Raw genomic sequence first — 24,374 nt, forward strand, 5'->3', positions numbered from 1 at the left:
ATATCCCACAATGACAGCAAAAAGATAAAAATGACCTTAAATTTTTTTTTAATAAGACAAAAATACTCTAATAAATTGAAAAAAAAAATAGTTGTATTTTTTCAAAAAATATTTTTATTTCATTTATGGTATTTTTGTCATTAAAGGAGACATTAGCAATTTTTAGTAGTTTGAGGGAAGACACTATCTCAAATGAAAATTTGGAAGGAACATAGTCAATTAGGTAGTAGTTTGAAGGGATACGCAGTGGCCGAGCTAGGATCTTCTTTTTGTAGGGGCAGGTTGTGGGATTAATAATTAATTAATATAAAATAATTTTATAATTTTTTTTTAGTGGTTACCCAAAACCTAAAGACTTTTTTATTTTTATTTTTATTTTTTTTATTTTAAATACTCCAAACAAATGTATTGTATGCCCAATTAATTGCTTTTAATATTTGATTATCTATCCATGCCATGGTATGCAATTATTTTGGAGTTATTTTTGTTCATAATAACATCTAATGCCTTTTTTAGTTTATTTCCCTAAAGAAGAGTAAAGTTATTTTAAAATTATTTTTCAAATTTATTGTAGTCTCTACCATATTGATGGTATTTTTTACTTGTTTATTTGTTTTTTTAAAAAAAAAAAAATGGAAAAATGTAAAATTAGTCATTGTAGTTTACATGATTTACAATTAGCTCCAAATGGTATAAAAATGAACTCAAAAGTCCTTGAGGCATGCCACAAAAATAATTTAGTCCTTACAGTCAAATTTCGTCAACTAATTTAACAGATTCTGTTAGTTTGACACTAACTTAAATAAGACAAGTATCACAATTTTATTGGCTCTAACATTTTACGCTATCAGAATTTGTTAAGTCAATGAACGAAATTTAACTGTAGGGACTAAATTATTTTTTTGGCATACCACAGGGACATTTACCAAATTACAAATCAAGCAAACCACATAGACTAATTTTATGTTTTTTTCCTAAAAATAAATCTAAGCGAACACCAGGGAAGAGGGAAAGGGAAGTTAGTAATTTTACTTCACATTTAGAGAATATATTCTACATTTTCTAATAAATTGTAGTACTCTTTATTGTCCTCTTAAAAAAAATTTTAGAGCAAGAATTAGTGGTCGAATAAGCATTGTGTACAAAAGACTTTTTTTTTAAGAAAAATGTTAAGGTCACAACATAAAATTCAACTTACAGTCAACTTCTCTCTTACGTGTCATTTAAAAAAAAAAAAAATTGATTGAGAGGATTTTGGGATTCTGAAAATTTGAGAAAAAAAACAATTTGTTTGGTTTAAAATTCAAATTTTTTTTACACGTAGGAGAGAAATTGGTCATGAGTTAAATTTGTGTTGTGTTCATATCAAAATTCTTTTTTTTAAGAGTGGACAATACTGTTGAAATATTCAAGAATCCAATTGCCATGTGGTGCGTTGACCCCCCAAAAATAAAAGGAAAGTGGGCCTTCGAGACTCTTCTACTCAAAAGAGAGAGAGAGAGAGAAACAATGGGAAAAATGTGAGAAAAAGAGGAAAAGTATGAGAAGGAGAGCATGAAGGAGGAGGAAAATAGTAGGGGCAAGAGTTTTTATTTTATTATTCAAAATACAACTTTTTTTTTTCATTTTAACTATTAGTTTTTCACTACACATTTTAACAAGAACATCTATTTTAACTATCTACTCTAATTAAATATTATTTTTCAGTATTATTTTTTTAATTTTTTATCATTTTCTTGTCTTCCCCATAAAAACAGATAAAAGAGAGAAGGAAAGAGAAAAGATTAAAAAAATAAAAAGAAAGAGAAAATATAATAAAATATTACTTACAAGTTGATACAGTAACTTGTAAATATGAAAATTCACTCTAGCAAATAATAGAAAAATCTTTTATTTTACAGTATCTATTGGAGTAAGAAAAGTTAATAAAATAGCTAAATTTAACTAAAAAATTAGTTTAAAAACACTGCTAAAAATGTTCTTATATCCGCTCCGGCAAGATGAACTTTACCCTATTTTCAAATAAGCATATTAAATGGTAGTCTTTTGTAGTGACAAGGAAAATATATATATATATATATATATATATATATATATATATGATGGCAATGATGTTGACGTAGATTGTAAGTTGGTGACAGAAATAAAAAAGTAATATTAAAAATGAAAAATTTGGTACATCCAAATTGATTGAACATAAAATAATTAAAGGTTTAGAAAGAGTTTGAGAAAGCGACAATGAAGCCGCAGCGGAAATTTCCTTATCGTTTTGTACCGGAATGGATCGGATCGGAGGGTGTAACAAAACTAATTAATTACCTCAATCACGAGAATAAGAACTAATTAATTAGCTCAATCACGAGAAACCTTATTATAAAAGACCAAATATGCAGCAAACTATGTACACCAATTGGATCTCAAAGATTTTTTGTAACTTCATTTGAAAAGACAACACCCAATTAAAGATTGTTTCTTTTCCTTTCACATGATGCTAATTGTTGGCATTTTTCTAAACTAAATACCGCCAATCAAGGGGCTTAAGAATGGTAGGCGACCACAGAAATATGATGCTTCACTTGATGATCAGTAATGCTTGAGATTCATTACTTTTTTTCGGAATTTATCGGGAAAAAGTAATGTGAGCTGTTAAGGGTCTAAAATAAGTTATGTTTCAGCATTTAATTAAGAAGCTACCTCAATGAAACATAAGTTTAGTAGCTTCCTTATTAAATGCTGAAACATGACTTATTTTAAACCCTTAGATGAGATGAATGGTTGAAATTTATAAATTTAAGAATCTCAAATTTAAAAAAAAAAAAAAATTAAGGGATCTCAATCTATAAATGACAGAGACGGATTGAAATTCCTTTATATTTTCTAAATATAAGATTCTTATATTTTAAAATTTGAACAATTCATTTCATCTAATTGTCTAAACAAATACAAAAGTTTGTGTGTTATCAATGTAATTAATTTTAGTTTTCAATATGTCAAATCCACTTGTCTCAATAACACAAACTTCTGCATTTGTTTAAACAATTAATTAAAATGAATGACTCAGATTTTAGAATATAGGAATCTTATTTTTTAGAAAATACGAGGGGATCCAAATCCGACAAAGACGGGTTCCAACCGGATCTATGCTTATCTCAAAAGGTGAAGCTAATAGAATATTCTAAATGTAAACGCAACTCCATGTTCATACTAGCAAAACTGGGCAAAAGAAACAACCCCATTAATGAGATTACTTTACCATTACTTTATATGCAAACATATGCACACACTTGTCATACGATTGCACACAAACACATCCAACAGAGAGCTCCATTTCTCCACACCCTCCAACTCTTTCGCACAGTCCAGTATAATATGAGGAAGAATCCAATCTCTCCATCCTCCATAATTCTTCTTCATGTTCTTCTTCTTCCTATCTTTCTACCATTAACTCAATGCTCCACCATTCGATTGGATGAAAACGAAGACTTGATAGACAAAACATGCAAGCAAACACCTCATTATGATCTCTGCCTCTCATCTCTGCAGTCAAACCCTGAAAGCTCCAATGCAGATGTGAAAGGCCTAGCCAAGATCATGGCTGATGTTCTTTTGTCAAGCGCAACAGATATACAGAATTTCATTGAGGGGCTAATCAAGCAAGCCCCAGAACCAGAACTAGAGAGATCCTTGGCCTTCTGTGCAGAATTGTACATCCCAGTAGTGAAATATACTCTCCCACAAGCAATAGATGCTTTGAGTAATGGTGAGTACAAGTTTGCCAGCTATGGTATTTCAGATGCTGCAAAGGAGGCAATTGCATGTGAAAAGAAGTTCTCTGGCTCAACCAATTCACCCCTATCGGATAGGAACAATCTTGTGGAGAGCCTCTCTGAAGTGGCTACAGCCATTCTCAACATACTGCTCAAGGGTTAGTTCATTGTTTGTTCCTTTATAGGGCTGGCAGAATCTCATGTACTGAAGCTCCTCTGCAATAATTTGTTTAGGACCAAACCTTTCAGATTTCTCATTTCTTGTCTAGATAAATGTACTTTGAAGCAGCAGTTTCAACCATGAATTTGGTATCCTTTGTTGTATTGCATGTTGTTTTGTGGGCTAGATAAGAGAGCAGGGTATATTGAACCATTGCAAGGATTTGGATGGGATGGATTGGGGCCCAAAATGGGAGAATTCCACCCGCACACTGGTCTTTTTGAGATGATGTGGGACAGTGGGTCCAAAAGTTTAATTCCTGCCTTTTATACCACTTTGCCTAATACATCTCAAGCACAATATAGAATAAACCTAATTTCAACAAATTTTCCTTATGGTTTTTTTATTAGTAAAGTCTAATCTTAATCATGTGTATATAAATTTTTGAACATTTTCTCCTTGTAAGCCGATTTTTAAGGATGAATTTTACCTAAAATTTGTATAATTTGGTATAAAAGTCAAACCACCACGAGGTCACCCTTCATGTGGAATATTAAGATTGTAACAATTTATATATAAAAACTAGGCATCTCTTCCATAGTGCAACTCCTAAGTTCTCTACCTGATCCAAAACAAAAATTTTTATTTCACACAACTTGCAAAGACAAGCAAAAAAGTAAAATGGAAGAGGAATTTGTGAGATTCTTTCCATTTTAAGTCAAATGTAGAAAATCTATTTTATAGTCTAGATTAGAATTTATAGATTTAAGTGCATATATATATATATATATATATATATATACCATGAGATACAATAAAACAAAATCTTCTCCATTTCACTTGAAATAAAAAGAATTATATTCATTGACGCAATGTTTGAGTTGCTATCTCACTTATTTCATACGTGTTAATTATTGTAAATTAAACACACATCTGTGCTTAGAGATGAAAAGATGGTTAGTAGTGATGAACTGGTGGTTTGCAAATAGTTACTCCAATAACTGTTAACAACTTTTTAAAACTAAAAACTAAAAAAAATTAGGAAATGATGTCTTTTCTATGGTAATAAAATAATATTATACTAAATACGACATCGTTTTTAGATTTTTATACATTTTTATATATATTTAAAATTTTTAACATAAAAACATCATTTCACACACATATATATATGGGGTTAGCAATTAACAATTTCTCTTAACCGCATTTAAAAGCGGTTAACAGTTAGTTAACCACCCGTGTAACACCCCACCTCAATGACACACAATATTGTCCGCTTTTAGATCCCCCAAACCAGACTTCGCAGAAGGCCACCCATCCTGGTACTACTCCAAAAGAAGTACACTTAACTACAGAGTTCTGATAAGACCATAACCATCACAGCTTTAAAACGCGTTGTTGTCATTAAGGATGTAGTATATATTTAAACACATCTCCATACCCAGGCAATGTGGTACAGGATGTCACAGCCCGCCTTTTTACTCCCACTGTGCTCATCACACAACCAATTTGTATTGTATCACATATTCCACCAGATACCCAACAATAATCTCATCATCGATTTTTGGCCATATAATAGTGAAATATACACTTATCATCACTCTTAAAACCAAACTGAATCCAAGAATACAAGAGGTTTATATAGGCATATAAAGACCTTTTTATTTTGAATTAGAAATAGTAAAAGTAGGTTAGAACTTGTGTAGCCACATGTGCTAACCAAATCCCAACCGTAGTAGTAGTTATTTGGCATCATCTACAAAATTTGTACAGTAATTTGAGTCACCCCCAATCTTCATTTATATACACAATAGGGGGATAAATTACCCCAAAGATTCAGATCACATTCAAAAGGTTAAGTGTAAAAAAATAAAAAATAAAAATAATGATACACACACTCCCACTTACTTCCTCACCCATTTCTCTATATCCATAAGTGACTTTTAAAATTACAATTAAATTTAAGATGGATTTTTATTAGATTTTAATCTAATAATAATTTTAAAAATCAGCAGATAAATGGGAGTAGAGAAGCGGGAGCGTGTATAGTAGCATTACTCAAAAAAAAAAAAAAAAACGCAAGGAAAAATGGTTTGCTCTTCAACATAGACTAGGCAAGAGGCAACAACATTCCCTTTTTCAGTAACACTCCATTTCATCCTGTAACTCTTGTCAGCTTTTCCGATTCATCTGAACCAGCAATCTGCTCTACTAAACTGCAAAGGCTCACCATAACAAACGATTTTTACTAGACTGCCACAATATATATACCAAACAACAACAAATGGAAATAAGCAAAGGAATATATGGTTTTATAGCCAACATGAATGGTAGACATACTTGGGAGAACCAGAAGCAGAAGCAGAAGCAGGTTCGTTTGGCTCACTTGCAGATGGAAACGGGTAGTACTCAAGGGAAATCAAACCGCCCTCTGTTGGTCCTGCAGACACAGGGGACCCCTGGAAGCTTACCGGTGTATTTTTTCTAGATGACATTCCTGCAGAATTGACAAGAATCAAGATCATGAGAAGACGAAACAATGGTAGGAAAACAGAAATCTTAAAAGAACTCGAGCAACGTTAAAGCAAGAATAAGAACAACAAAACCTAAGACAATAGCCTACAAGGGTCGTGTATCCGACCGAGGTTTAACTAACGGGGATGCGATCATGCCGTGAATTCAAGGAGTTCTTTGTCATTAAAAAAAAGGATTATCCCATTTTTGTTCGATGTAAGTTTTTAAGTAAGTCCATCATCTTGTTGAGGCCATTTTTGAAATGGCAGCAATTAACGCACTTAATAATATAAACTCAATTCAATGGGAAGTCATAAGATCATAAAAACTCGAATGGCATTAATTTCACTTGCGTCTCCATATTTTTCAATGGCCCTGTTCAGGATTATATATGTTGCCTTTGAACATACATAATTTAAGCGAATCCATTGAAGATTCATAGAACGACAGGCATTTAAGTAGGAACTCACAGACAGCATCACGAAGTGCTAGGCTCCTAGCTCACTAAACAGCAGTCGGAGACAAAAGAAAAAAGAAAAAAGAAAAAAAATATATATTCAATTAAGAAACAAGGTATGCTTCACAGCTCACATAAACGTAGGGATTGAAACAATCAACATCATGAGATCGTTCTATCCACATAGCAATCTAATTACTTGGTTGAAGCTAAGCCATCCATTTGCACAGGAAACAAGGTCAGCAGCCAACAAGACCACAATGCTAAATACAAGGTAAATCAACTTCAGGTTCAGTTATAAAATATTACCTTGAAAGATTATCACAAGAAAGAAGAGAATTGTCATCACCATTGCAAATATGCTGCTGCCTTTAGGAGATGACTTAGCAGCTTTCAACTTCTTCAGAGCTTTCATTCGCTCAATCCTTGCACGCTTCAACATGGCAAGTTCAGATATCTCCTTAATTAGCTTCTGGTCAGCTGCATCCAATGATGGACCTCTCGGAGGTCTGGGAGGTTTTGGAGCCTTTTTATTGCTAGTCTTTTTACGTTTCTCCTTCACTGGTATTTTCTCCACATAATCTACAGTTGCTTCGCCCTCCAATATCTTGTTGTTCACCATCTTCACTTTCTCAGAAGAAACCCCATTGGAGTTTGGCACATTGTCAGATAAACTTAACCCATCTTCACCCTTGGCTGAGCCATCAACAAACCCACTATGAATCTTCCCAAGAAATGTCCTGGCCTGCTTTATAGCACCCAAAAGAGGGGCTTTGCTCGAATCATCTTCACTAGTTGTTTCCCCGCTTTCAAGATCAGTTTCAATATCCCTCTCTCTAGGGGTCATATGATCCATAACAAAACCACAAGCCCAATCTAATCGTTCCCTTCACCCCACACTCCAAATGATAAAATCCACAATATTAGCAGAACACGACCAAATCCTCCTATATTTGAAGTCAACCCATAACACAGATTACCTCTTCACTATATATTTTAACCTTCAGTGGGAAAAGTTATCGCAGATATATCTACCTTCATAAGGTAAACATCACTTTCCAATACTAAGTCACAAATAAGGCCAAGAAATCTACAATAATTGCAGTTTAACTTGTTTTACAAGACCTGACCGCCTTTTCGCTAATATTCCACCAAAAAATAACAATCACCCCTACTCCTTTCTCAAATCTAGAAAATACAAAAGCAACAATATCCCAACTATGAACAGAACCCTGCAATTATTGATGCAACAGAAAAACATCAATCAACTATCACCTAAAGAAAATTTTGAATCACCAAATTCCAAAAGCACTACCCGTGGAATATTCATGAAGAGAAATAAAAAGGGTAAACAAAAAAAAATGGTAATATAAACAATGTGGCTTCAAAGTACCAAAAAAGCACAAATCCAATCTTAAAAACCAAGTCATATAACCAGTCTGAAAAACCTTGAAAACAAAGCAAAGAACCAAGTTCGGACGTAACAAAATGTCTCCTAAAACAACTTCAGAAAAAACAAAAAACAAAATCAAAACAAGAGAAAGTAACCTGCATAATCAATCAAACCCACAAAACAGAGCGAATTGAGCAACCCATCAGAGCCCTTACATAGATGCAATTCATCAATACATAACTAACATCCCACACAAATCGAAACATCAAAATGCTAAACAAATAAAGAGGCATTTTGAAAATGAAACGAAAAGTAGTAGGTACCTTCAATAGACCGCGTAGAAACCCCAGATCCGATGCTGGCCAAAAGGCCACCGTGGAAACCGGAAGTCTCGCAGAGAGAGAAAGAGAGAGAGAGAGAGATGAGAGGAAGACACGAGGGGTTTAGAGGGAGAGAGCCGGGAAAGTCCTAGACTTTCATTTTAAGGATTTAAAAGATTTAATAAATCTGTCTTTCTTTATTTTTTTGTCTTTGCGTCACATAAATACAGCGGACAATGGGTGTGTGATGTTCGCAAGAAGCTTCACCGACACTTGGCATATTCGAATGTAATCTCTCAAAATAATTAGTCTTTTTTTTTTTTTTTTTCTTAAAATGTATACATTAATTAACACGTGTCAATGTACTAATTCTATATTATTATTATTATTATTATTTCATATTTATTCAACATTTTCATCTGGTGTATCATAAATAATCACGTGAGATTGAGAAGCCCTTAAGATTTCTATAGATCTTGTTCTTAAGAGGTTGTTCAATTGGCTGGGATCACGCTTAATGAGGCGGAAGTCACTAATTCGAATCTCATTCCCCCCTCTTGTGCGGACATGTCAACAAAAAAAAAAAAAAAATTTCTATAGATCTTTGTATTTATTGGACCTAATATTATACTTATTAAAGTTTTAGGGTTAAACTCCACTCAAATTTTTTGTTTGGACAAATTTGACCTCATGTTATAAGGAAGTGGCTCCTGATTTTATAATATGATTTTTTGATATATATATATATATATATATATATTCTTTTTAAGAAATGATAAAAATCATTCTCTATCTCATCTTTTTTTTTTCATTTCTTTTTTTAATCTCATCAAATTTTGCATATGAAACTTTATAAGAGAACAAAATTAAGTTCTAGGATATTTTGATGATGACAATTCTGCTCCGTCTACATAACAAGTTTTTTTGAATAACTAAAACCGGCTTTTGTACTGTATTTTTTCGTTTTGGATTTATTTTGTTTTGAATTTATTGTCATGGAGTCCACCCATTTATCCATATTTTGAACCCATGTAACGTTTTCCTAATTTGCTATAAAAAAAAAATTAAAAAAAAATAAAACCAGTTTAAGCATATCATTAGTGGAAGAGGTATATGGTTGAGTAGGTCCAACCCACCGGGGGAAAGAAATGTTTTGAGGATAGTGGACTTTTAAAGCAGGATCGTTTATGTTCAACAGGTGGGTGTTAATTTGGACCCACCAATTTGGATATGAAATTTGGTCTTAAATAATTCAGTTCACATGACATAAACGGCGTTAATAATTGGTCGTTTTTTTAAAAAAAAAAATTATTTTATATTGGATGAAAGGAAAAAATATCTATGTTGACGGTATTTGATTGGTACTAAGATCAAGATCAACCTATAGTCTATCAAGTTCTTAACATATATATATATATATATATATATATATATATATATATGTTGCGTTTTGAGAATTGGTCAGCACGATGCTGGAGAAGACGTCACAATCAAATTGAACATCATTCGGGGGTTTTGAAAAGGCAAGAGAAACAGAGCATATTATGTGTGTCGCTTTACCATTGGGAGGAGCTTGTAAGAGCCAACCATGTTCTTGACAACTGACCTTCCAGAATTCAAATAGTGTGTGGATGAGAGAGAAATGCTATATATTATAATTTTATTTCATATTTATCCACAACAATGTTGATATGCATTTTCAACTAACCATTAGAATTTTTTATTTTTTATTTTTATTCAATCAAAGGTTAGTTATCAATTATCATGTCAATATTATTAGATGAATGTTCAATAAAAAGCACCTTCAGGTACAAGAAAATAAAAAATAAAAAAACCCCCAAAACTCCATTCTAGTGAAAGCTTGGAAAGGAAACCATTTTTTTTTTTAATTAAAAAAAAAAAAAAAACTCTTTCGAACTTTTTCTATAGACAATTTTTTTAAAAAGAAAAGCTGAAAAAGAGACATGCATGGCATGGTAATTGAAATAGAAAAATGATCTGTGTCAATAATTTGTCCACATTTTTTTCATTTCATCTTACAAATCAACCATTAGATTTGTGGACTTATGTAGACTCCACATAAATCAATGGTAGACCTCATAAATTTAATGGTTGATCTATTAAATTTATAAGAGAATATACAAAAAAATATGGACAAATTATTGACACCAATCATTTCTCATTAAGCCAATGCCCATTTGTCAGTGTTTTAATTCAGTAATCTAGAGTCGTACTACTCCTAAATATGCAACTATAAACAGGTGGGTCCTCATCAGTCATCACACTTTTTTCTTTTCCTTTGCTAACATCAGAACATTGTACTGTGTCTTTTAGCATGCGAGAAATATATTATTTTTTTTATTAATATTATTAAAACATATAAAAAAAATACATCATATTAAAAAATTATATGCTTCTCACATCTTAAAATAATTTTCCTACAACACATTCGTAGGAAATTTTTCTGTCCGGTACTAAAGATCGGGCCTACTTGGGCCAGACCCCAAGAAGCATTATTGCAGTGCAAACCCACGTGAGATTTGGTATTCAGAATCCATGATGCCCCAGTATCTAGGATGGGACAAGCACCGAAACGTAATGGCCCTACCGCCCATGAATACACATGCATGCATCTTATTTAGTGGGCCAATGCCAAAAGACGAGGGAGGAAATATCTTGAATTGGTTCTGTCTCGACATAAATAAGAGAATTTGCAGTTTTCTACCAAAGAAAAGCAAAAGGGTGAGCAGTGATGCATACTAAAACTTGAAAATAGCAGCACCACTTGAGGGCTTGGATGCAAAAACATAGAGCCCAAGATCATTCTTGTTAATGATCCCTTTCTCAATCCTTGATTGGTAGAAGCCTTCCTGATACACAATACCGATTGTTTGTTTTTATTCATCCAAAACACAAAAAGCATTTGGAGAGAAATTTCCACTTGGGCCACAGAATACTAACCTTCAAATTGAGGATAAACTGAGGGACAATGTTCTCTTTCACCAAAGCGACGGCACAACCACCCCATCCAGCTCCGGTGAGCCGTGCCCCGAGGGCACCATGGTCCCCACATATCTTTACAAGTTCTTCCAACTCCGGACAGCTAGTTACAACAAGAATGATAAGACAAAGTAAATATGATAGTATGCTGTGAAAAAGGCAGGGCATATTTCTTAAGCTAATTATTGCAGAGAAGACAGCAGCAGTAGTTGTAATAATAATACTGACGACGACAACAACAACAACAATAGTAAGAGTAGAGAATTTATACTTTCAATGAGATGCATTCATTTTTCTCTCTCTTCTTAAGTATAGACTATAGAGGGTCCAACGCCAAAAAGATTTGCATGGAAGGCCTATTGTAAAATGCTCCATTTCCAAAGAACAACATGTGTGCAAAATTTATATAGAAATGCTAGAGGTCAATAAATTCTTCATATTTGGCCCATATTCTCTTACAAATTAAATAGATCAACCATCAGATTTGTGGGTCCACTATTGACTTATGTAGAGTCTATATAAGTCTACAAATCTAATGGTCGATTTGTAAAATGAGATAGGCCAAATATGAAAAAAAATATTGACCCCTAGTATTTCTCAAATTTATAAGGGAAACCATTATTAGGGGCAGACCCAAGTCCAAATTTTTGAAATTCCCTTAAAAATCTATTTTTTTATAAGGTGATCCCCAAAAATTAATTATTTCCCCCCAAAAAAAGGTCTTTTTATAATTTTACCCCCCTCTATCAAAATTTCTAATTCCACCCCTGATTATTAACATATAAAGCATGCAGTGAAGTGCATACAAGCTGCTTTTTTATATGAGACAATCACATTCTTTCATAAGGTTTTTCACTAATGATGAGAAACTAGTATAAGTGCGTGAATGGACATTCTGGAAGCTGAATTTGAACAGTTGTACCTGCACTCATATAAAACACTACAGCTGTAATGGCTCTCATTCATAAGGCCACCAAGCTTCTTCAGCTTGTCCTCCTCACTGCAAGAACAATTAGTTAAAACTTAGGTTTCAAGAAAATCGAACTTTGATGAAAAGATGAATAGGTTTTGCAACACAGATTTATTTAATATGCGAAAATTTAGAAATACTCAAAAAGAAGATATTAATGAAAAATAAAATCAGCCCTAGTTAACTTGGGTATAAAACACATCACAAAGTTCTATGAGGGTGAGACCTTTAATAAACAACTAAATTGTAGTTCCCAAGTCCCAACCTAATTCATAAGGGTTCAAATGCATAAAGAATTACCCAATTGCAACACTTGCATCCATTATGTTAACTAAGGTTTATGGTGGACGCCAACTTATCACTACCCTTCTTTTTCTAGGCTTCGGCCAATCTCGAGAAAGAGTTAGAACGGTAAGAGATGACACAAGCAAAGTCGTGTGCCCAAGCATACATTTCTTTATCATGGATCACATAAATCCCCAAAAAAGTAGCAGCATGCATGTGCATAAAAACCTTCATTTTTTGTTTCTCATCTTTTCTAGTAGATTCTTCTTCCCCTCCCTTTTTTTTTGCAATTAATTTGATTCTTTTATCTCTTTTAGAAGAGTTAGCATTTGAGTCATTAGGGTTGTGGGGGTAGTTGAGTCTTTATGGTATTTCCCTAATCCTATATAATAGGATTCTTGTATTAGGTTAACATAAGTTGAATAAGTTGAATAATATAATAGCCTCCATTTTTTGTGTCTAAACCGTTCATAGAAACTATAACATGGTATCCGAGCTTGTTTCGATTCTTGGATAATCTATCGTTGGGTTTTCTCTTGTTGGCGGCAGCACTAAGCCCACACGGGCAACACCTTCTAAGAGCTCTCTAAAGCAGTTTTTGTTCTTGTTTTTATGGTTATCAGCATTGTCGCTACTGCTGGGGTGAGAGTTCTTGTTGCTGGGTGTGATGGCCGGCATGTTCTGTGGTGGCCAGAGTGTTCTGCGGTGGCCGGAGAAGTTGCAACGCCACTGCAGAACACATTTGTTGGTTGATCACGTGAAATGTGATCGTTGTTGTTAGTGATCGATGTATCCGACCGGCCTTGGTGTATCCGACCGGCCTTAGTGTTTTGCGGCGAGATCCGATCAAATCTTGGTTGTTGGTGATCGATGTATCCGACCGGCTATGGTCTTTTGCGGCGAGACCCGATCACATCTGTTGTTAGTGATCGTTGTATCCGACCAGCCTTGGTGTTTTGCGGCAAGATTCGATCAAATTTTGGTTGTTGCAGTTTTCGACCGACGTTAAAGTTTTATTAAATTATCTTGTTATTTGTATGAGTCTTTGTATTGTGTGCTCCAAGCTGCTCCAGCTTGAGGGGGAGTGTTAGAGTATGTTTTTCTAGTTGTTTTTGGTTTGCGTGTATCTTCCAAGCTGGATTCATATGATGTATAAGCTCCAGCTTGAGAGGGTGTTAGAAGAGTTATGGTTTGAGTCATTAAGGTTTTGGGGGTAGTTTAGTCTTTATGGTATTTTCCTAATCCTATATAATAGGATTCTTGTATTAGGTTAACATAAGTTGAATAAGTTGAATAATATAATAACCTTCATCTTTTGTATCTAAACCGTTCATACAAACTATAACAATCTCTAATATTCATTTAACTGATTTACTTTTTTAAAAATATTGAAGTCTATTTGATTAACACTCGAAACTTATGTTGGGGAGATTTACAGTTAGGGAGTTCATTAAAGAGTACATTAATATACATATTTTGACACCACTCTAGCTCAAAAGCCTAAGTTAATAGACTTGAATCCATTTGGGTATATTAACTACTCACTCTTTTCCTTTATACTTTCTCAATGCTAGATACAACACTCACAAGTGCACTCACAACAACTTATTAATCTCACAAAACAAAAAAGTAAATATACATGACCATGTCAAGGTGCAAAAAAAAAAAAAAAAAAAACAGGCTTGTATCAATCGATATGACTCACCTTAAATCGGATGCCACAGTATCCTTAAAGGCATGTACTCGTTTGGCCTCAGAATACACATGAGAGGCTCGCTGAAAAGTAAGTTTGTCATAAATAAATAACACTTTGAACCACAACTGAACAAAAGAATCACTTAGAGATGATTGGACCACATGAAATGCTACCAAAGAGGGGTGACGGGGTGTGTGTGTGTATATATATATATATATATATATATATAGAGAGAGAGAGAGAGAGAGAGAAAGAGAGAGAGAGAGAGGGAAAAAAGAATATATTACCAACTGAAGAAATCATACATGATTTACTCATCTCAATTTTTCTTTTGAGATATTTCAGGAGAAATTGCAAAATGAACCAAATCTCAAAATGAAAATGCAATAATATTTTCAAATTTGACTTATAAATTATTAAGATCATATTTATGAAGTGATTAACCATTTGAAAAACTAATTCTGAAAATAATGAGTAACCTGAGCAAGTGGCTATCCAACAACACACCTCATTAAATTTAGGCATTCAGCAGGTTCAGAGGCCACCATTTTAAACAAGTTGTAGTGCTCAGGAAAAAAAAAAGTTGTAGCAATATTGTAAACAACAAAACAATATGGAAAACAAGAGCAGACAAAATTCCTAAATTTTAAATTGTAATTCAATTATGAAATGGGTTAAAATTAACTTGTGCCTTCTATAGAGCAAATAAGAAAGTACCTGATGTAACTTAAAGTGCTTGGCAGCTTTCAACACATCCAAAGAAGTTGGAGAATTCCCAAAAATTGATGGTAGTTTTTCCCCTGCGACTATCTCAACCTCCTCAGCTGTATATGTCTCTTCTTTCAGAAATTCCTAAAGAAAGACAAAAGAGTTTAAACATATACATGCACGTGTGTGTGTGAACCTAGTATGCCCAGAAGCTCCAACAAACATATATGAACCTCTAATCTGTTTGTCATAACATATTTTCAATGGTGGTAAAAGATAAGTAAAAGAAATACCTTGACAGCAAGAACAGGATCAGAAGAGCCATGATTACTGGCAAATGATACACACAACCCTTCAACGTCAGAGAGAGTTTTCACATTTATTGCCTCTTGTGGTTTCATTCCAAGCTTTATAGCAAGTACAATCTGAAGAAATTTCAGAGTGCCACATTGTCACTTTTCTTTTTTTGATAGATCGCATGGTGAATACAAAGATATCTATAAAGGTAAAGGTAAAGAAGTTGTGCTCGCAATTTGCAAGCCACCTAAGCAGTTAGCTCTTTTGAGGGAGAGAAAGAGAGGGAGAAAGACAGAGTTCATTTCCTTCCATTAAAAGAATGGAATCCTCTCAAGTGATTAATGTGTTGGCTAAGGTTTTTAGATCATAAACCAACTCAAACTTTAGCTCTTGCTTTAGGAAAAAATATTTGAACCACAAGCCTCAGAATTTTCCTTCAGCTGCCAATCCCCTTCCAATTTAGTTGAAAAGTAATTGGCAACTGTCTCAAAAATCATGAGATGAAACCGAAAGCAGAAAAACTTAAGTCAAATACAATGGGCAGCAAGGTAGATTTAGGAACACTTTATGTTCAATTTTTAAGAAATGCTGAAAACTTACAGCAGCCAGCCGACATTCAACAACCCTGTTATTATAATTTGTAGCAGCAGTGACTGCTTTCTGAGATTCTGCCAAAGAATGTGCTATTATAAAAGTCCCACCAGCAGGAAGTTGCACATCAGTAGCACGAATAGGGTTGAAATCAATCAACTCTGCAAATCCAGATTTGGCCATAACAGAGATTGCCTGTCATGTGAATAAAGACTACTAGGTTAGGGAAATTAAACCATAAACAACAAGAGTAGGTCACCCAGTGACAGACGCAAAAATTAACTAATAATCAGAGATACGATAATTCAGGAAAATTAGAGCGGAGTTAATCATAAAAAGCAAAAATGTATGACCTGATCCATTCCACCAGATTGTGTTCCAATGTGTCGCTCACATTCACATGTAAGTTGGGCAATTTCTTTCTGTTCAGCAAGAAACATATGTTAGCACTTAAAACTATAAACAAACAAACAGAAAATATGAGTAAAATGTTTACCAGTGGTACAGGATAAGCAGGGTTTGCCAAATTAATCAAACTAATAATCATTTAAAAGGAATTTTTATTTGCTGAATTGAGCATGAGTAATATAGCATTTGAAATTAGTTATAAGCTTTCTTCTCTTCACCAAAGTCAACCTCAACTCGAGATAAAATGTTTGAGAACCCGTAAGTGCATTGAAGTTGGAATTGATCAATGCTTGGTTAACAGGGTACCCAAAAAGAGAACAAGAACTGAATACAAGACAAACACTTACACGCTTGGGAAAATGAATTCACACGGTTAGACAATGTTCCATTGCCAAATCAGTTAATGACTTATACGACTAAAGAAAAACAGCCTATGTAAATGCTATTAAAGATGCGAATGCTCAAAAACAAAAATAAATTCAATACTACAAATACAGATACAATCCTAATCAATAACAGTATTTGTTTATATTCAATCTGTTCCAAAGGTATACAAGGGGCAGAGAGAGGACCCTTTAACCATAATTAAAGTTTTCTCCACAAAATAGGTTACTTTATGAATAACAAAAACTTTAGGAAGAGGTTCCAGGCACAGATGTATACAAGTCCTACTTCGGCCTGTTTAATAATTGATTTTGAACTAAAATGCTCCCCTAAAGACAACAAAGAAATCCAATATTGAACAATCTGTAGAGTAATGATTATATGTACCTTTGGAAAGTTCACATCAAAAGCAGCCATTATAGCAATTGTGGAAGAGCAAACAAATGCCGCGGAGCTTGATAGTCCAGATCCTATAATGAAAAAAAAAAAAAAAGAAGAAAAGAAATGTGACCCAGATTTGACTTCAGTATGCAAGTAAACAAATACATTACATCATTGTCATAGAGCAAACAATAGAAATAGTGAACTAATCGACCTAAAATGAATATCATAGCCAAATGCAATTCTACATGAATGATGGAAATACACCTGTAGGAACTGTTCCATCAACAAGAACATCGAGTCCAACTGGTAAACCAACATCCACTCCTTTAGATTTAGCATATTCATAATAACCTTTGTACCTGAAGAATATAAACCATCACTTCCAAGAATGAAGCTAAGAAGTTGCTAATTGATAATTCATACACTATTCATGAAAAATTAATGCGAAGAGAAGTAGTCATCAAAGACATAGGAGTAGCAAACAAAAAATTAAAATAAAACAGTCCAAACATACATAAAATATGAATTTTAGAAACTACATTAAATTTGGACTGCCTTCTATAAAGCAAACAAAATCTCTTTCTGCTTGTCACACAAAATTCATTTGAATAAGTTGTAAACATTTGGAGTTATGGCCATTTAATGGGTCAAGTAGGGTAATTAAATTGGTCAAAATTCAAAATATGCAATAGACTGTGTAGCAGTATTTGTCAATGTCATTTGGGGCAAAATTACACCACAACATCACTTCAACTTTGCAATTAATTTATGCACTTTTAAAGAGGCTTCATAATATCAAAAATTAATAATTGAATTCCGTTAATGTATCATAAACTTGAAATGCAATTACATAGAGCAAAATATCAAGAAGTAAGGTTTTTCATTTCTCACCCACAAATAAAATAATGACCCCATTTGTGATCCTTCAAGTTAACTTCCTGCACAATAAACAATGTCAATAATTCTGATTTGAAATTTAGTTTTTATGGAAGTGGGCAAGTCCTATAAGGGACATGGTGAACAGCAAAGATCAGGCTCTAAAGGACATGAGTTATCTACTGTTGAAAAGGAACTCTAGCAACATCCAATGCCATTACGGGTGTTGTAAGTATGAGATATGAACTTCCAATTGTATAACAATTTTTATCATCAATCTAAACCCAGAATCATCAGGCGGTGATTCACAGCAGATGCAATGAATAACAGAAACAGTAAAATCAACAGTTGCAATGTCAAATTATCCAACCCAAAATGGGCAAAGATATAATGCACAAACGAGGTAAGGCAATTCTAGCTACAAACACAAATCAAAGTTATAAAAATTTATAAGCATAATTGACATACCTGTTCGGGATCAGCAGGATATGTACACATGGTGTATTTATCATTAACATTAGCAATTCTTAGAACCTTTTCGGCCTCTCCCTTATCTTGCCTTCGGATCGCCACTATAGTGTCTTGCCGTATTGCCATCGGCAGCACCGAGTAGCCTTCATAGTCAATGTGTTCTCCAATCAAGTTGACTCTCCCTGCATGCAATCAATATCAACCACCAACTGTCGCAATCTCAATCTATCATCAACAATCTCCCAAATACAAAAGGCAGCACAAATCAGAGTATTTATTATCACAATTCCCCCACATCAACAAGTCCACATCGAATTAAAGGAACAGAGGATGCATCTGTCCCCGTCTAAATACATGTATACATATACACAAAAATACATACTCAGATATATACATATATACACACATTTTCTCTGTACGTATATATGCACATATACATATTCATATGCATGCATACAATACATACACATGTACACAGAGAGAGGAGGGTAAGATTCATTTTCTAACAATCTAAGATTAAAAAAAAAAAAAAAAAAGGATTTATCTCCCTATTCGGTTCGGAAACTACTTCTCTTCCATTAATTTTTCATACACTATTCTCCGTATTCCAAGACTTTCTCAGCAACCAAACACAGACAGAGAGAGCGCGCTCGAAAGATAGAGAGAGAGAGAGAGAGAGAGAGAGAGAGAGAGAGAGAACCTGGAGAGCGAGCAAAGACGTCAGGAGGGTGATGGAAAACCTCGAGAAACTTGGACTTCAAATTCTGGAACCGAAGCTGGGCTTCTTCGAGCTGTGATCCATCGCCATACACAGGCTCCAGGGATGAGAAAACCGGGATTGGGAGGTCTTCGTGCTTCGCCATTCGATCGGAACCGTTGAATTCTCAGCAAACTCAGAAATCAGAGCCGGTACTCAATAGACTACCTTTATAAAGAAATTGTCCTACTTTGTTTTTTTAAATTGTGGATTTTTTTTTTTTTTGGACTTTCTTTTGATGGAGAAATATCATTAATGATTACCTTTTTGATTGGATTCTATTTATCATTAACAACAGGAAAATATTCGGATAGGATATAAAGCTTTGCGGTGAGCTTGTGATGAACAAATTATAAATAAATAAATAAATAAAAGCTTTTTGGTGTGGTTACGGATTTTTTTTTTTTTTTTTTTTTTGTGAACTTCGTTACAGTCAATCTTTATTCCGGATAAAGCTGCACTGTTTGACATAATCATTCGGTAGTAAATTTCCGATTTTGTAGATAAATTCTAATACTTGTATTTTCTTAAATGATTAAGGTTTTATTAGCGGAATATAAAATTGATTTATTTAATTAAATAAGATAGCGAGAAATGTTAAGATTCTTTCTAATATTTTCTTATCCTACGTAGATACTATTTTGTTAAAAAAAAAAAAAATTATCACATTGGTCCCTCGTATCTGTTTTAGAAAACAATTAAGATCTTCACCATATATATTTTGAGTTTCTTTTGTTTTTCAAACAATTAGATAGAAAGAATAAATACAGGAATAGTTTTTTAATGTTTCAGAGTTTATGGTGCGACTATCACATGACAAGTTGCGTCTGATATTAATATTTGAAAGCATATGGTATTAGCACATGGCAGCTTAATAATATAGGAGGAATTGATGCTTTAGCCAGCTAGCATGGGGATTTCTCTATTTTAGTTTTATTGTCCGTGCACATATAAATGCCAGAATAAATTTGTCTTTTTGCAGCTTTCTTTGTCATCATCTAAATTATAATTGAACACAACATAGGGCATCAAATTATGGTTCGGCCCCACAAACCAAACGAGTAGGCCTGTAAATGAGCCAACCCGATCCGAGCTTTGACAAACTTGGACCGGCTCATTTAAACAGACCAAGAAACGAGCCGATCTCGAGCTCGAGCCGAGCTTGAAACCCTTGGCTCAAGATCGACTCGTTAACGAATTTGACACGCTCGGGATCAGTAATGGGAATATGCGAGCCGAGTCGAGCCCTCGATTAGCTCGACTTAGCTCGAGCTCGAGATAGAGACATAAGTTTGAAAAGGGTGAAATCGAGCCCAAGCCCGAACTCGAGCTCGGTTAGAAAGCCTTTCGAGCCTTAAATGGGTAGCTCGGCCCGTTTAAGGCTCATTAACATTAACAATGAAGAATTGTATTCTAACACATTTACAATTCAACAATGTTCCAAGTTTATTCCAACTGCCAATTACAAATCAGGTAATAAGATTCACTAGATCAAGTTATATTCAGGACAAATATTACCAATATAAAATTCAGAACAAATATAACGTACAAATTACAATAGCATTATAGCAAAAGCCAAAATTCATCTAAAGAAACTACTCTTCATCCTAGCCACCAACTATCCACACCAGTCCACTGTCCACACTGCATTCAATGAAGAAAAGAAATGTGTTAAATGTTTTTAACTCCCTTGCAAGATGTCAAGGGAGTTTTATCACTTAAGATTGAGTAATTAGCAAGTATTCAAAAATCAGATGAGTAAATGCACATAAAATTAAACAATGACGATATCAGCAAACAAGATATGTGTAATGTGTTTTACTTGCCAGTTGACACTGACCAGTCTGACCATGACCCACACCCACACTGCAATCCATGTAAAAAAAAAGGTGTTAGTCGTTTGGTGTTTATAACTCTCTTGCTAAATAATTAGGGTGCTTTAAAAATAAAACAAAATTTGTAAGGACTTTCTATAGCCAAACAACCTAAACCCACACATAATAAAGATCAACATGTACATCAAATTATAGTAATTAGTAAAACATGCAGAGAAGTGAAGTGTGATGTACATTGTACATGAAAGTAATAGATGGTATAATAATGGAATAATACATTATGTACTCAAATAGTCAAATATGCAAAACTCAAAATAATAGAATCATGTTAATCAACCAAAACTACTAATTATAAAGTATAAAGAATAACAGTTGGGTAAAAAAAACACAAGTAATCTCAACAGATAGCAGCAGCATAAAATAAATTAGAAATTGAGTCACAAACTCACAAGCCACAAACATATAGCAGAAGCAGTAGCATAAAGCCATAAACCAGTGTATTACAACTAATCTCAACAGATAGCAACCACAGAAGCATAAGCATAATCGCATAAACCAGTGTATGATGTATATCACAAGTAATCTCAAATCAGTAGCATAAAGAAATAAATACGATATTTATAAGCACATGTTTTAGAGATTTTCAAGTATATAAAATGCAACAACTTAAAAATACAAAAATAGTAATTAGCATATGAAAATATGTGGTAGCTTTTAATGAAGTTTCTTAAAAGCAGAGACAAGGACCCAAGGAATGAAGATGTATTGCAAACACAAACAAACCAAAAATATTGTTAGCAAATTTGTACTCCTTTGCATTTAGTTAGTCAAAGACGCAAAAAGTCTTTGACCTTTAATAAATGAGTCAAGGGAGGTTCAAATAATCAAATTTTTGCTTCAAAATGAAAACAATTAAATGAACAAGGAAGAAAGTTATTACCTCAACAGGCTCAAATGATCAAGAGAGTTTCCAGCAAAAGTACAATATAGCACTTAAACATTTCAAAATAAAACATAGTTATCAAAATACAGACTTAATAAGCAAAGTGAGCCTGAATCCAAACATTTCAAAATAAAACATAGTTATCAAAATACAGACTTAATAAGCAAAGGGAGACTGAATCCAAGAATGAAGTATTCAAATTACAGACTTAAACAAGGAAAGGACTGAAATAGATTGTAATAGTCATACACTCCCTGTCTGAAATTCTGCATCACATCAGATTCAGGTAGTTGTAGTTGTAGGCAACTCCACTTCAACCAATTTCTACAAAAACAAACATAAATTTAATATGGACAGTTCATACATAAATAAAATTTAGTACAACTCTAAATAGTCTAAATGCATAAATTATAAACAAAACTTACTTCACCAGTAGATTTTCTCTTCATGCCATGAAGTGCTCTCACCCAATCTGAACCACATAAGAGCATCTGAACAGTGTCAGGGGATAATGATGTTTTATGGGGTTCAATAACCCTACCACCAGCACTGAAGGAGGATTAGAAGCAACTGCACTTATGGGAACAGCCAAGATATCATTAGCCATTCTAGACAAGATACGGTACTTCAAGGCATTGCATTTCCACCATGTCATAGCATCAAAATCTGTTTCCATATATACTTCATTCTCATTCTTACCACAAATGTAGACATCCTCTTCAAGATAAATATCCAAATCTGCTTTAATGGGCCAGATGATGTCACTACTTCTTATATGGTCAACAATCCTTGATCGACCTTCAGAAATTTTGGGCACCACATCTCCTACAATTGCAGTCGAGGAAGAACAAGAAGGAACATTTACTTGGGTAGTTTCTTGCAATATACAAGCCGTATGGGCATAAACATATGACTCAAATAACTCTTTCAGAACTGCCAACACATCGTTAATGCGATTACCAGCTTCGGTCAAAGGATAGATGATAGGGAAACAGAAATTGATCAACTTCATCTTGTATCTAGGATCCAAGACAGCAGCTATGGACATCAACAAATTGCTATCACCCCAATACTTATCAAATTTGTCAATCATCCTAATTGCCATTGACCTCATGTACTCATTCCTATCATGACACTTGATCATCAAAACTTCTTTCATCCTCCAAACCTCAGGTAAATACAGATTTGCAGAAGGGTACTCACTACCAGATACAACATTGGTTACATCATTGAAAACTGACAAAACCTGGTTCACATTACCTACCATTTCCAATTGTTTTGGAGTTACAACCCACTGAAATGCTTGCTCAACTCTATGGTACCTAGGGAACACTTCTTTAAACTTAATTGCAGTGTCCAACATCATATAGGTGATGTTCCAATGTGTGGGGACATCTAAAATCAGCTTCTTACAGGGTAAATGCAATCTCTTTGCTATCTCACTAAAGACATTGAACCTACTTTCAGAAGCCACAATATATTTTATGCCCTGCCTAACATCATCTATAATACCCCTAATTTCAACAAGCCCAGATTGCACCAACAAGTTTGTAAGGTGTGCACAACACCTAACATGAAACAACTTACCCCCAACCAGCAAAGCATTCTTCAACTCAAAGTCATCTTTTGTAATTCTAATTGCAGAATCATTAGCTGAAGCATTATCAACAGTAATGGTATGAATTTTATCCTCAATTCCCCAATCAGAAAAACAATTCCTTAATGCATCAGCAATCACAACACCAGAATGTGGAGGAGGTATATTGCAAAAATTTAAAATTCTTTTTTGGAGGCACCAAGTTGAATCCACAAAGTGGCAAGTCACCACCATATATGACACTCTTTGACAAGAGGTCCACATATCGGTGGTGATGTTCACCTTGTCAACCAATTTCAAAAGTGTTCTCAGCTTCCTTTTTTCATTTTGGTAAGTGGTAATGCAGTCATTTCTAACAGTTGCACGACTTATTTTTTTTCCAGTTGGGTGTGCAGGCCCTCATGAACTTATTAAAAAGTTCATGATCCATCATATTAAAAGGGTACTCGTGAAGTAGCACCATATGGGCAGCAAGTTCCCTAACCCTATTCTCTTTGTAACTAAAAGTTGTCAGACTTCCCACACTATCATTGTCACTGCTAGGCTCAAATGACAAAGTAT

General features: G+C 34.0%; 4 protein-coding genes across 4 annotated transcripts; 1 reads left to right on the plus strand and 3 right to left on the minus strand.

The window, feature by feature from the left end:
• Nucleotides 1-3,272: 3,272 nt before the first annotated feature.
• On the plus strand, nt 3,273-4,092 carry LOC132167201 (cell wall / vacuolar inhibitor of fructosidase 1). Its single transcript, XM_059578109.2, has one exon. It carries the CDS (start codon nt 3,370-3,372, stop codon nt 3,928-3,930), a length of 561 nt encoding a protein of 186 aa, XP_059434092.2. The 5' UTR covers nt 3,273-3,369; the 3' UTR covers nt 3,931-4,092.
• A 1,548-nt stretch (nt 4,093-5,640) lies between these two features.
• LOC132167757 (uncharacterized) lies at nt 5,641-8,785 on the minus strand. Its single transcript, XM_059578783.2, has 4 exons — nt 8,615-8,785; nt 7,208-8,130; nt 6,268-6,424; nt 5,641-6,143 (listed from the first exon to the last, which is right to left on the minus strand). The coding sequence occupies exons 2-4, from the start codon at nt 7,752-7,754 to the stop codon at nt 6,083-6,085; spliced, it is 765 nt and encodes a 254-aa protein (XP_059434766.2). The 5' UTR covers nt 7,755-8,130; nt 8,615-8,785; the 3' UTR covers nt 5,641-6,082.
• Nucleotides 8,786-10,991: 2,206 nt separating this feature from the next.
• On the minus strand, nt 10,992-19,717 carry GALK (Mevalonate/galactokinase family protein). The gene is made up of 13 exons (XM_059577920.2): nt 19,382-19,717; nt 18,679-18,863; nt 18,226-18,272; nt 17,599-17,693; nt 17,338-17,420; nt 16,512-16,580; nt 16,168-16,353; nt 15,564-15,695; nt 15,280-15,414; nt 14,572-14,642; nt 12,534-12,611; nt 11,573-11,714; nt 10,992-11,481 (listed from the first exon to the last, which is right to left on the minus strand). Exons 1-13 carry the CDS (start codon nt 19,542-19,544, stop codon nt 11,371-11,373), a joined length of 1,497 nt encoding a protein of 498 aa, XP_059433903.1. The 5' UTR covers nt 19,545-19,717; the 3' UTR covers nt 10,992-11,370.
• Nucleotides 19,718-22,498: 2,781 nt separating this feature from the next.
• On the minus strand, nt 22,499-24,047 carry LOC148587679 (zinc finger BED domain-containing protein RICESLEEPER 2-like). The gene is made up of 3 exons (XM_088512753.1): nt 22,761-24,047; nt 22,642-22,707; nt 22,499-22,540 (listed from the first exon to the last, which is right to left on the minus strand). The coding sequence occupies exons 1-3, from the start codon at nt 24,045-24,047 to the stop codon at nt 22,499-22,501; spliced, it is 1,395 nt and encodes a 464-aa protein (XP_088368879.1).
• Nucleotides 24,048-24,374: the final 327 nt, after the last annotated feature.

Source organism: Corylus avellana, chromosome 2, assembly GCF_965113065.1.
Source record: "Corylus avellana chromosome 2, dhCorAvel1.hap1.2, whole genome shotgun sequence".
NCBI classification, from domain to species: domain Eukaryota; kingdom Viridiplantae; phylum Streptophyta; class Magnoliopsida; order Fagales; family Betulaceae; genus Corylus; species Corylus avellana.